Consider the following 12,315-nt stretch of genomic DNA (forward strand, 5'->3'; position numbering starts at 1 on the left):
TCTAGGGCGATTTGCAGAACCTGAAACAAACACAAGATTTGAAATGATCTGTATTAATAGTACCAGGTGGCGGCTTAGGGTTGGGGAGGTGGGATGTGGAATTAACACCCTAAGAACTCATTTCTCTGCTGCTTTTTATCCCTTTCCCTTTTCGATCCCCAGTTCAGCACCCTCTGATGCCCATCTGCCTATAAGGTGGGAATATCCTCATAGCTTTTGTCTGGATATCCAGAGCCCCAAGCCCCAGTCCTACCACGGTTCTTTGCCTTCTCTTTGGCTCATCTCATTGAAAATCAGGTGCAAGAGACTAGACAGAATACCCAGGCAGGTTTGAGAGGCCCAGGAAATGGCAAACCACTCCAAAAATCAGCAGAAAGCACAGTGCCATGCAGGAAGGGAAAGGTAGCTCAAGGAGATAGAGCAGCTAGGGAGAGAGGGCACAGGTGTCCCCACTTACCTGACGCTCAACGAGACTCAACAGAGGATGGGATTGCGGAGCCCGGCCAGGTACGCACTTTTATGCAGTGCTCAGTCCAGCCTCCCACGGGAGGGACAGGCCACGTGGGCTGAGGCTGTAATTGTGGAGTCGCCATAACGAGCTTTGTCTGAAACTGCCCACAGTTTGAATCACTGCTTGGGATGCCAGCTAATCAGCTTCCACTGTGGCCTCTGGGTCCTCAGCAGACCTCAGAGGGAGGGGCTCTTCTCAGACCTCTCATTAGAAGCAGCAGCAAAAGAATGTTCATAAAACGTTATCTCAGCCTGTTCTACTAGGACTGGGTTCCTTGTCTGCCCAGAGTGGTTCAGGATGTGGTGAGAGATAAGAGACCCCTTGCTCCTCTTATCTCCATCCATGGGAAGGCTTTAGACCTAAGGCCTGGGTTCTGTCTGGGTCAAGCCCACGGATGGCCTCTTTCAGACATGTCGACTGGACACTTCTTTACTGAGCCTGGGAAGTCACACTTCCAGACCCAAGAATGATGGATTGCCCTGTGGTTCCGAGCAAGCAAAGAACCTTCGGCTTCCTGGAGAGAGTGATTTTCCTGCACAGAAGTCTTAAAGAAAATTGGAGTTATTTGTTATTCTTGGGTTGTGAAATAAGGTAGAGGAGGGAGAAGGCAGGTCATTCTCATCTTCTCAGTCTTGATTTCTGACACTTCCAGAAGTTACCGAGTTTTCCTAGTGGCCAAGAAAACAGGATGGAACAAGGTTGTCTCCTTGCTTTCTGGAAAACCTTTTCTTAGAACTCAGGTCAATCAAAGCCAGGGGGATGAAAGGAAAAGTTTCAAAGCAAAACACACCCACTTTTTTCTACTCTAAGTCTCGGTTTGGGCTGTCACTTCTGTCTTGTGTGCCCGCCCTCTCTGTGCCCGTTGGAATCCTAAGCGTTCATCAAGCTTCTACTCAAGTCTACAACCTTTGAAGAGCCTTTTTGGATTACTCTAAACCAGAAATGGCTTCACCCCTTTCTGAACTCCCATAGTACCTGTTGTGTGTGCTATTTGTGTGACATTTATATTGTTATTAGGAATTCCAGTTATTTATGTACAAGATCTTATCACTCTCCTGGGTTGTAGGTTCCAATATGGTAGGGGCTGTGCCATAGATAGAGAATGGGGTGGGGGAGAGGTTAGGGGAAGACACTTAGGGCCAGCAAGCTACTTAACACAACGTTAGTATAATAATAATCGAATCTGTCGAGACCTCATCACCTCCTTCATGAAGCCTTCCTGATGCCCCCTGTGCTCCTGGTTCTGTCTCTTTTACTCTGTCCCCACAGTACTCAGTGTTTGATTAGATGTTTCTGCAGGAGACAGTGTCCCTCACTGAGCTCCAGGAGACCTGGCTCTGTCCCGAACAAGATGCGTGACCTCAGACAAGTCCCTCTGGCCTTACTTTGATCATCTTTCAAATAGAGAAGTTACACTAGGAATCGGGGTGGGGGGCTCCATTCCAGCTTTGACATCCTGTGACACTCTACCTGCAGTCGTAATCGACCGGGGTGTCTATGTGACTGTAAGTGTAGATGCATGTGTAGGGGGGCCCTTCCTTCTTGACTAGGTTATAATCTACCCACAGGAAGACCCATCCTCTGTCTTCTGTGTGTGGCAGTGGCCCAGCCAGGTGGCTGAATGACCTGAGGTGACCTAAGTTTTCCTAGGTGCAGCGTGGGAATATTAGGGTCTGAGTGCTCGAAAATCTACCTTAGTGGCCCAGTATCTGGGGCTGTGGCTCGGACAGCTCTGGGGAGATTGTCCCACCCTACATCTTACGATAAGGTGACTAAGTAGTTTCTCTAACCATTCCCAGCCCTCCAATGAGACTGGGGCTAATCTGATTTACTGTCACCTGAGAGTTAAGATTTTTAGATTTCTGCAGCTGTCATTATCGGGAGCCAGGGTGTAATTACACAGGGTCAGCAGAAGAGAGTCAGGTGTGTACAGGATGTGGCCTTTTTTCCCATTCCCATGAAATAACTATCTCCTTTGTTCAATCATAAAAGTTCCCAGACTCCTCTGATTCATTTGGCTGGCCCCGTCTGCCTATTAAAGGGCGGCAGCTCCAATAAAGCTAAATGGCGCAGGATGTGGCTCTCACCCCCATTCCTGGGGAGCAGGGACCTCTGGAGAGCTTACTGAGCTTGTGGGTTCCTGGGGAGAGTCCACCCCTCCTCTCACTTCCCTTCCTCCAGTGTCACGCACACTGAGTCTGAATCAGAGGTTATGGGAGTGGCTGTGGATCCTGGGCCTCGGAACCCAGAGGTGACCAAGAGGCCACCTGATTCTACCTCTGGGTTTTAGCCCAGCACGTGCTCTAAACAGGAGGCATGAAATTCTTTATTGACTGCATTTTTTTTAGATGAGTAAAAGAAGGTGCAAAAGTGGTAAGGGTTTTGTTCAAGGTCAAGTGGTGGTGAGCTTGTGTCTGGATTAGGCAATGGTCTATGGAGAACCCTTTAAGAGCTGCCTAGGAGGCAGCCAAGTGGTTCTTACGACTTAGTGGGTCCTAGCAGTTTGGGGCTGATGAGGAAATAGGCGTACGTACACACCTTCTCCTTCAGGGGCTTATGGCCCCAGGTGAAAGACCACTGACACAGGAAATGGGGAGAAATGATGTTCCCACATTGTTTAGGTTGGTCTTCAGTCCTTTTCCCTTTTGTGTCTGGGTCCTGGCTCATCTTGGCCTAAATTGGGGTTAGAAATCCTAGACTTTTGCAACAACCATCTCACTGTGACTTCTTTCCTCACCTGGACACTGAGGTCTATTAAATGCCACATCCGGCTCTCATATTCAGTGATGCAAAAGTCCCTTCTGTCTCCTACTGTGATTTGGGGGCTCAGCTTGGTAACGGGAGCTTGGACGGGAGTGGAGGGGATGGCCCTTGAATCCACTTGCCTTTAAAGATATTTGCCCACCTTTCCTATAATTCGCTCTTCGTCCATCCCACAGCAGGTGGCAAGGCGCTTTTGCTGCAGTTGGTGACAAGTGACGATCCCAGTGACGACCTAGGTTCTCGAGCACTTTGCGCTTTGGCTTTCTAAGTGGAGTTTCCCACGTCAGGAGCTTTGTAGCTATCCTCTTACTCAGTCGCTCCTCTCCAAACTTTGCTGAGACTTTTCTTCTCATTCTTCTCCCACGGAGGGCCAACAACTTGCCCGGACTACACAGCTGGGCGTGTAGCGCTCACCATGTCTGCATGCTGACAAGCCCTCTCCCTTCAGCCTGCTGCCTTCCAGAAATCTGCTTTGAGGAAGGCCTCAGTGCCTGGGGGAGGCCAGCGGGGAGGGCGGGCACGATCTGCTCTTGTGGCTTCTGGGTGAAGTGACCAAGGCTAGGGATCAGCCCCCGACCCCCATGTTCAGCCTGTCCTCCTCGTCACCCCTCTGAACTCTAGGAATGCCCATTGTGTAGTGAGCGTAAGGAGCACAGCAGCCAGGGACTCAGCCCAGGGCCATTCCCTCCTCTTTGGAAAAGTGCCTCCAAAGCTGCCAACATTCATTCACTCACTTCTTATTATTGAATGTCCACTGCGTGTGCGGGCAGTCTCTCTTGTCAGACAGCCTACAGCCCCATGGAAGCAGATGACCAGAATATGGTTTGGGAAGCATGGCAGAAGAGAAGGGCATGGAAAACCCAACCAGCCTGTGGGTGGAAGGTGGGGGAAGCTTCTTGGAGCAGGGGACTCCTGAGTTGAGTTCAGGGACGACGATCTGCCCCAGAGAGTCATGCAGAGGAGGATTCAATGGAAGAAGGAGGAATGACGGAGGAGAAACAAGTGTAAAGTCATGAAGGCTGGAAACTCTGTGCTGTGTGCCAGGAAATGCCAGCAGTCACCTGTGGCCGGGCTGCAAAGTTCCAGAAGGGAAGTGGCAAGATAAAGCTAGAAAAGGAGGTAGGGGCCAGATCCTGAAGAGTTTTGCATGACGGGTAAAGACATTTGAGCTGTTTTCTAGGCAAAGAGGAGACTTTTAAGGGTTTTAAGCAAGAGTATGATGTGTAGGTTTGAGTTTTGGCATGTCCCCCTGGCTGGCTTATGGGGGGGGGGGATAGGGGGAAGGGAGGAAGAGGAGCTTGGAGCCTCAGGAGCCGGTTTGGAGGCTCTGAGTGATGCAGGAGAGATGATAACAACGGCATTTCCCTGGAGCCTGGGGGAAACCCAGAGCTCTGGGGGCCAGGCGACTAAGGTTTCACGCAGCTGGAAGACAGGCAGCTGCAAACACCCCGGTGTGCATTTTGTGATCAACGTGTGTCTCATCTCTGTGCGTGTGTTTGGCGATTGACTGATTGTATTATCGACCTGTTTCTTTGCTGAGCATCAATAGTTGTGACACAGAAGCAGTTATGACTTGTCATCGTCTCCCAGGATGTGTCTGTGTTCGTGTCCTGGCTGGAGTATTGGTCATGTGGAAGCAGGATGGGTCACTGGTCACTTCCTGCCAGCTGCCCAGTTGCCATTCACACATGTAGGTGGAGGAAGCATGAGAATGACTTGCACGGTGGGTTCCTTCCTGCTTCAGAGCTCCCAAGCAAGGCATTCCTGTGGTTCTGTGTGCACCTTGCTTAGCACTTGCCCACCTCACAGCCGGTCACCGCAGCTGGCCCGGTTTGAGAGGGCTTAGGAGTCCTTTTGCATTTTGGCTGTACACTGCTCGATTCTCGAGAAAGCACAGTGCTGAGGGGTCTGTGGTAGAGTCTCCTGGGTCGCCATCGTAATGGACCCTCAGAACTGCCTTTCCATGAAAGGACAGAGCTTGGTCCTGCCCCATCACGTTATCTCTGAGCCATCAAGCCTGGCGCTGCAGGTTCTCGTGGTGCCCTCTTCAGGTGCTGCTTATTTATTTGTACAACCCTCTACCCCCGGGTGGGGTGGGGGGGTCTGGTGACCGCCGCGGGGCTGGGAGTAATTACATCATTCTGCAGGGAGGTGGCGCTAATCACGTTCCAGCCATCGGCCCTGGAATTGCCTTTGATCCAGGCAATTCCTGGGAAAGTAGCCATTAGGAGATGCCTATCTTTGGTTTCATTTACATGGGAGAAAAGAAAATAAATTGGCACATGGATAGCTTCATGTTCTCAGAGCTGGCCTCCACCCAGTCTGTGCCCAGAGTTCTGAGAGTCACCTGGGAGGGCTCAGCCCCTGACAGACACTGCCCTGGAGCCACTCCGAGGCCGAGTGACATGCTACACCACCAAGGAAGGCACCCAAGGTGGGCGTCTTGTCCATGGTGTGGGTTCAGGTGTAGGGAGACATTCTTCCTTCTTTTCCTTTTTTCTTTTTTGTTCACTGAGCAAATGAAAGGACTTTGGGAGGTCTCATAAGTAATGATGATTATGTCATTTTTTCCCATCACACAGTAAAAGCCTATTAATGAAAATCCAGAGACTAGTGAAAAATAAACACATTCCACTGGTTACTCATAAGTCCATTGTTCTAAAATAAACTACGATGCTCACAGATTTCCTTCTATTATTACTATCGTATTATTAATTTTTTTTTGTTGCACATAGTTGCTTTAAGCTATACATTCCACTGGGACCCTGCTTTCTACCCCTTTTAATACATTTTAACAATTACATAATGTTCCATCAAGTAAGAGGCCCAAATTTATTTAATCAAATCCCTGTTAGATATTTAAATTGTTTATAAGTCACACAGTGATAATCAGCTTTTGCTTTCCATTTTGGAATTATTCTTCTTTGCATAGATGCCAAAAACAATTGAGCCAAAGCGTTGAGTCACTCTATGCTTTTGAAACATTTTTCCATATTTCTCAAATTCTTTTCTAAAAGGATTTTTGTCTGTTTACACTCTCACCACGCCTGGCACACTTCTTTTTTTTTTTTTGAAAATTTTCTTTCTTGTAAACTTTTATTTATTTTAAGTGTGTTTTTCCAGGACCCATCAGCTCCAAGTCAAGTAGTTGTTTCATTGGCCCATGTGGGGGGTCAAACTGGCAGCCCTGGTGTTACGAGCATCATGAGCTAACTGCTCCCTGCCCCCCATACACTCTTTAACATTGGGATTTATTATTTAAAAGAGATCATTAAATAAGTGAAAGAGGATGTCACATTACTGTTCTATTTCTTTCTTCCCTCCCTGCCTTCTTTTTGAGTTCTAGTGAGTTGGGAGAGTTTTCCTCCTGTTATCAACAGCTGACCACAGGCCCCCTAATGCCCAGGGCTAGGCTTCCAGGAGATCTCAGTGTCCAGGAGTCACCCATCTGACGGCCCTAGAGTGTGGGTCCCAGGCTTGCAGGAGACCCTGAGACCCCAAAGGTCTCCTTGTGTCTGAGAAAGTAATTAATAGTTTTCACATGTGGAAATTGAGGGGGTTTGCACCCTTTTAAAGGCCTTGTCAGCTCTTGTGTCCTCAATGTCTGCTCCTGTGATGACTTGGTCTGGTGGGGTTCCCAGGTGTCTTTTCTTGGGCATGTTTTGGACTCTCTGTTCTTACTGGACCCTTTGTTGTCCTGAACCATCTTCCAGACTCAGGTGGATGGAAAACTGTCCATGTGCCACGATCCCACAGGGAGCCATCCCAGATTTGGCCTCTCGTTATGTAGTGTGACAGCAGACAATTCTCAACCTGTGTCCACCTGAATGTTGTGGGCGGTCCTGATGTGTCAGCTTTATCTGTATGACAAAACTCTCTTATCCACCTGGCCACAGGGCTGGGCTCGTGCCCTTCTAGCAATCAGCTTTCTTTCCTGGAAATAAGAGCAATACCTCACGTCCAAGCCATCAGCAAGCTAGGTCTGTCTGTACCTGGCCAAGGACCTTATCACGTGGAGGGGGTCTTAGGCGAGGAGGAGACCCACCATGAGGAGTAGAGACTGGCCGAGTCCACTGCATTGGGCCCATGCTCCGAGGCCTGCAGGTCTGGTTCCTACAGTTCTCTCTTTAATTCTACGATCCCCTCCCCATCCGAATATCCTGTTTGGCCATATGAACTGTTAAGTTCCCTGTTGTGAATTAAGTTAGTTTGACGTATACTTCTTTTTTTTTCTTTTTTTTCTTTTAAACCGGCAACCTTGTGGTTGAGAGCCCGTGCTCCAACCAACTGAGCCAGTATAAGTTAGTTTGACGTATACTTCTTTTTTTTTCTTTTTTTTCTTTTAAACCGGCAACCTTGTGGTTGAGAGCCCGTGCTCCAACCAACTGAGCCATCCGGGAGGCAGCTCAGCTCAAGGTGCCGTGTTCAATCTTAGTTGCAGGGAGCGCAGCCCACCATCCCTTGCGGGACTCGAGGAATCGAACTGGCAACCTTGTGGTTGAGAGCCCACTGGCCCATGTGGGAATTGAACCGGCAGCCTTCGGAGTTAGGAGTGTGGAGCTCTAACCGCCTGAGACACCGGGCCAGCCCTGACGTATACTTCTTGAACTGCTTATAAATAATCCCCACTAACATATTTCCCGAGAGTGCTTTTCCTGTTCATTCCGACTTGAGATCCTCCCAGATTTATCCTTTTTTATTTTGTTTGTACTTATATTTTTCTTTTGAAATGTTGTAGATTCAAAGAAGGCTGCAAAAATAGAGATCCATTTACACTTCACTGGAACTCTCTCCCCGGTGACATGTGACATAACTGTAGTTCAGTGTTAAAGCCAGCCAACTGACGTCAGTGTAATCCACAACTCCTTTATTATTGCTTGAAAGAACACCTATCTGTGCTTACAGGTATAAGACGCTCACTGCTGCTCACGACACTTACAGTCTGATAAGGAAGAGCGGCACAGGGCTATTAAGTTCAGGTGTGAAGTGTCACACCTGGGCAGGGACAACGTGCTCCCCTCACCATGCACTCCCTCCGTCCCAGCAAACCAGGCACCTGGCGTTTAACTCTTTAAGCCTCACGACAACCCCATAACACCAGTGCTCTTAGCATCATTGTTCCTTTTACAGAGAGAAGGACACGACGGCTCAGAGAAGTTAAGCAACTTGCTGAAGTTACAAAGTTGTGAGGGAGCGGAGCTGGAGTTTGAACCCACGAAGCCTGTTTTCAGAGCGCTCGGCCCAAGCATGGAACCATGGGACTGAACGCAAAGGGCAGGCTTCTTTTCCTGTGCCTTTCTGGACCTTCTTTAATGCCCCCTTCTTCTTCCTCCCTCATGCCCACTTGTGTCCCTGGGGTTAGCCCCTGTAACAGCTGTATTTATGGCTTTCCCAGGCTGTGTTCTAACGGGGAGGTGTTCCCTGCGTGCACCCCCAGAAGATGCCACTTCCGTCTATGCAGCAGGCAGGGCCAGGAGGACCCCATCTTCAAAGGTGGTTGGTTGTGGGGGGCCAGGTCCTAGCCTTACTCCCCAGGGATCGTTTGTTGGTGGTTTAAGTGCTGGAAACCAACACAGATAAACCAAAGACTGCCCCAAACGAAACAAAACAAAACCCCCCAAATAAAATGCCAGAGAAGAAAGCCTTGCACAGCAGAGGGACACATTTACTTGTCAGTTCATGGCTTTAGCTCTCAGCCCCAGGTGGTGAACATGGCAGAGGTGACAGAGGTGGGGGCAGGCTGTCATCTTTGGTGCCTCACTCTGGGGGTGGGCAAGGCGGTGGGCATTTAGGAGGACAGGGCTTGGCACAGGGCTTGGGAGCCGGGCATGGGCACAGTGCAGGGCATGGAGGGCATGGAGTGCATGGCCGGGGGCCCGGCGGGGGGCACTGGGGGCACTTTGGTGGCGCTGGGCACTTTTCCCGTGGGCACTTTTCAGAGCACCTTTGCAGCAGCTTCTTTAAACAGCTGGGCTGGCATTTGGTCTCACACTTTTGTTCACAGCCGGGGTCACAGTTCTTAGGCTCAGTCTTGGGTTCACTAGGTTTATTTTTATCGTCACTCGACATTCTTTCTTGATTTTCTGGGCCCTGCAAAGAAATATGCGACAGGTTGTTCGGGGGAGACCACTCTGCAAAGTGGGAGAGGACCAGTATAGCCTTCCCACTCATACCTCCTGCCCATCCTTGTTCCTAGGAAAACCTTTCTTGCTCCCTTCAAAACAGTCATGGGCATGAAAAGTACAGCACAGAGAATATATCAGTAATAGTGTAGTGACCGTCTTTGGTGCACGTGGGTACTATTCTAATTGGGGGGATCATTTTGTAAGTTATATAACTGTCTAACCACTACAGTGTACACCTGAAAGTAATATAAAATAATACCGTCAATAAGTAAATAAATCCTTTCCCAGGATGTGTTCAGGCTTTAGACCAAATTCTCACTTAAGGGCCACCCTCTTGTTTTCGTAGTGGATTGGTGACATTTCTTGACCTCTCCATTCGTTTCACTTGCTCTTGTCTCCATTCCATAGCCCCTAGCAGGAGTTCTTAACCAAGAACCTGGAACCACCCCACCAGCCATAAGAACCCTGTTTAACTATGTATTTCTCAGTGTCATTGGTGTCTTCTGTAACTTCATGTATTTTATTTAATTCACTTAAAAACATTTTCCCGAAGAGTCCATGAGTTTGATCAGGCTGCTAAAGGCATCCATGGCACAAGAAAGAACTCCCAGGAGGCCACTGCCCCATCGCTCTGGAGATGGATTGAGAAGGCATATTGCTGAGCGTAGGGACCCAGGACATTTCTTTCAGTTGTGTGTCAGCCTATGTCTTCAAAACCTTGAGAATTGCTTTCTTCACTTGAGGACTGGAGATGGGAAAATGGTTGAATCACTACTATGGCTGGGCTTCCGTGGACCCCTCGAGAAACTCTTCCTCCACTGACTAGGGTAAGAGAGGAGGTGATGAACTGGGAAATTCTAATTTCTCTGAAAATATGTGAGAGCCACAGAATGTGATTTTTAAGAAGGACTTCCTTTTTCCCTCTGCTGAGTTTTGCCCTGAGCTAGGTCTTCCTCTGTGGACCATTGGAGTTCTAGAGACAGACAGGGATTTTCCATCTCTTGCAAGTTGGATCTAATTGGCACACTTTGATTTCTTTTAATAATATACCAATAAAATGTTATCTAGTTTAGTCTTACACTCAGAATGGCTCTCTGGAGAGACAGATCATTAAGTTGAACTCCAACATTGTTAAGAATCTCTCTTTCAGATGAGGTGTAGCTCAGTTCTTGCAACTGAAAATGAGAGGAAACCTTCACCTGAACCTAGCCATCATTGAACCCTGCTCAGCACCTGGAGTGCTGTAGGTTACTCCCAGGAAAGGAGAGGTAAACAAGGGGGGCATTTCCAGTTGTAAATGCAACTCACCCCTTTGTGTTGGTAGCGAACTTGACAAGTAGTCGAGTGAAGTGGATGGGATGGCTGTGCTTGGGAAGGTGGATTTTCCCTCTGGTTCCTCTGCCCGGCTCTGAGAAAGCCAGGGGTGGGGAGAAAGGGGAACCCCACTTGTGACCTCATCACTGCATCATGAAGTAGTGATTGTTGTGTGACTCCAGAGCTTCCAGCTCAACTCAAGTCTTTGAACAGGAGAATGGGCTGGGATCAGTCACCCCCTTTGCCATCTCATCCCCTCCCTGGGACCCTCAAAATTCGTGTTGGTGAAACAGGCTATGGTAAAGACTACTGAACTCGAAGGCTAGGATGTCTCGTTGCTAGGAGCAGAAAAGGGGTCTCTCTTTCCTCCCCCAGGCTTCCCAATTCTAACTCCTTTGAACTTGCCCCTTTCGCCCCTCTTCTAGGGCAGTGTCCTTGGATTGATGACAGCCATTTTGACTCTCTTCTCCTCCCTATTTTTCTAATATGAAACCTCTTTCTACTGCCCCACACTCCCTGGCCCAAGTCCAAGGATTATTTAATTCTCAATGTCTCTGCCTATAATTAATTCACTGTTGGACTGCGATATATATTTTTTTTTAATGCAGGGAATGGCCACTCCTTGATACCCAAGGTAAATGCTGCCTATTGTAAAGAAATCGAGTTGGATGCACCTGACTGGTCCTGATCTACTGGGTTAACCCCAGATCCTGTCTTAGAGTAGAAAGGTTTGCTCTGAGACAGTTTCTTCCTTGCCTTTCCTGAGTCCTGGCCGGTGGGTCCTTGTGGTTGGAATAGGGGTGTGTTTGGGGTGGTCATAGGAGGTTCGTGTGGGAAAGGCAAGTGCAGCTCAGACATATAATGCCTCGAACTCAGCTCCAGGAAGTTCATCTGGGCATCCATTCTCTGATGAACCAGGAGTGACTTTTGGTTCAAATTGTGATATGATCGTACTTCAGATGTTGAAAGGTATTTCTGACAGCAACGTGTGAGGTAGCTTGGGGGATGGAGTGGTAGAAAGTTGAACAAGCCTGTTTCAAAGAAATTATAAAAATCTCCGAGGCTGACGGAAGGCCGTGGTAGTGGCAGAAAGAGGGTGCCGATGAGCGGGACATTGTCAGAGAGGCAAATTGATGGGAGCTGGTTAATGGAAATTAAGTAGAAAATGAAGGCAGGTGACTCCTAGGTGTTTCGGGTGCTTATGGGCGCTGAGGAAACAACAGGTTTGTGTTAGAAAGTGGGTTTGAGTCTGAGGATGCCGCGTGTGGTTGCAGGGCAGCATTGTGAATGGTTATGACCCTTGTACCTGGGCAGACCTGAGACCTTGAGTTCATTTCAGTCTAACATGTGCCTCGCATCCAGCACAACGAGGGTTGTGGGGAGCGAGGAGGGCAGTGCAGTTTTAAGAAAAGACAGTAGCCATGAATAGAGTTAAGCGGGGCCAAGGGACTGGCAGCCTCATGGTCTGGGCTGGGGCACCCAATCGGCCAACGCATTAGCTTTTATTAGTTAGGTGGGGAAGTAAAGGAGATAAAGCTTGTCAATCTCAAGATCTGTGAATTCCATATACCATAATAGGAAACTGATTCAAGCCAACCACCC

General features: G+C 48.7%; 1 protein-coding gene across 1 annotated transcript; it reads right to left on the minus strand.

Moving 5' to 3' along the window:
* Positions 1 to 9,031: 9,031 nt before the first annotated feature.
* LELP1 (late cornified envelope like proline rich 1) lies at positions 9,032 to 9,343 on the minus strand (the record flags this gene model as incomplete). Its single annotated transcript, XM_081025520.1, has 1 exon — positions 9,032 to 9,343. The coding sequence occupies one exon, from the start codon at positions 9,341 to 9,343 to the stop codon at positions 9,032 to 9,034; it is 312 nt and encodes a 103-aa protein (XP_080881646.1).
* Between the last annotated feature and the right edge of the window lie 2,972 nt (positions 9,344 to 12,315).

Source organism: Rhinolophus hipposideros (genome assembly GCF_964194185.1).
Source record: "Rhinolophus hipposideros genome assembly, chromosome: 19".
In the NCBI taxonomy this organism is placed as follows: Eukaryota; Metazoa; Chordata; class Mammalia; order Chiroptera; family Rhinolophidae; genus Rhinolophus; species Rhinolophus hipposideros.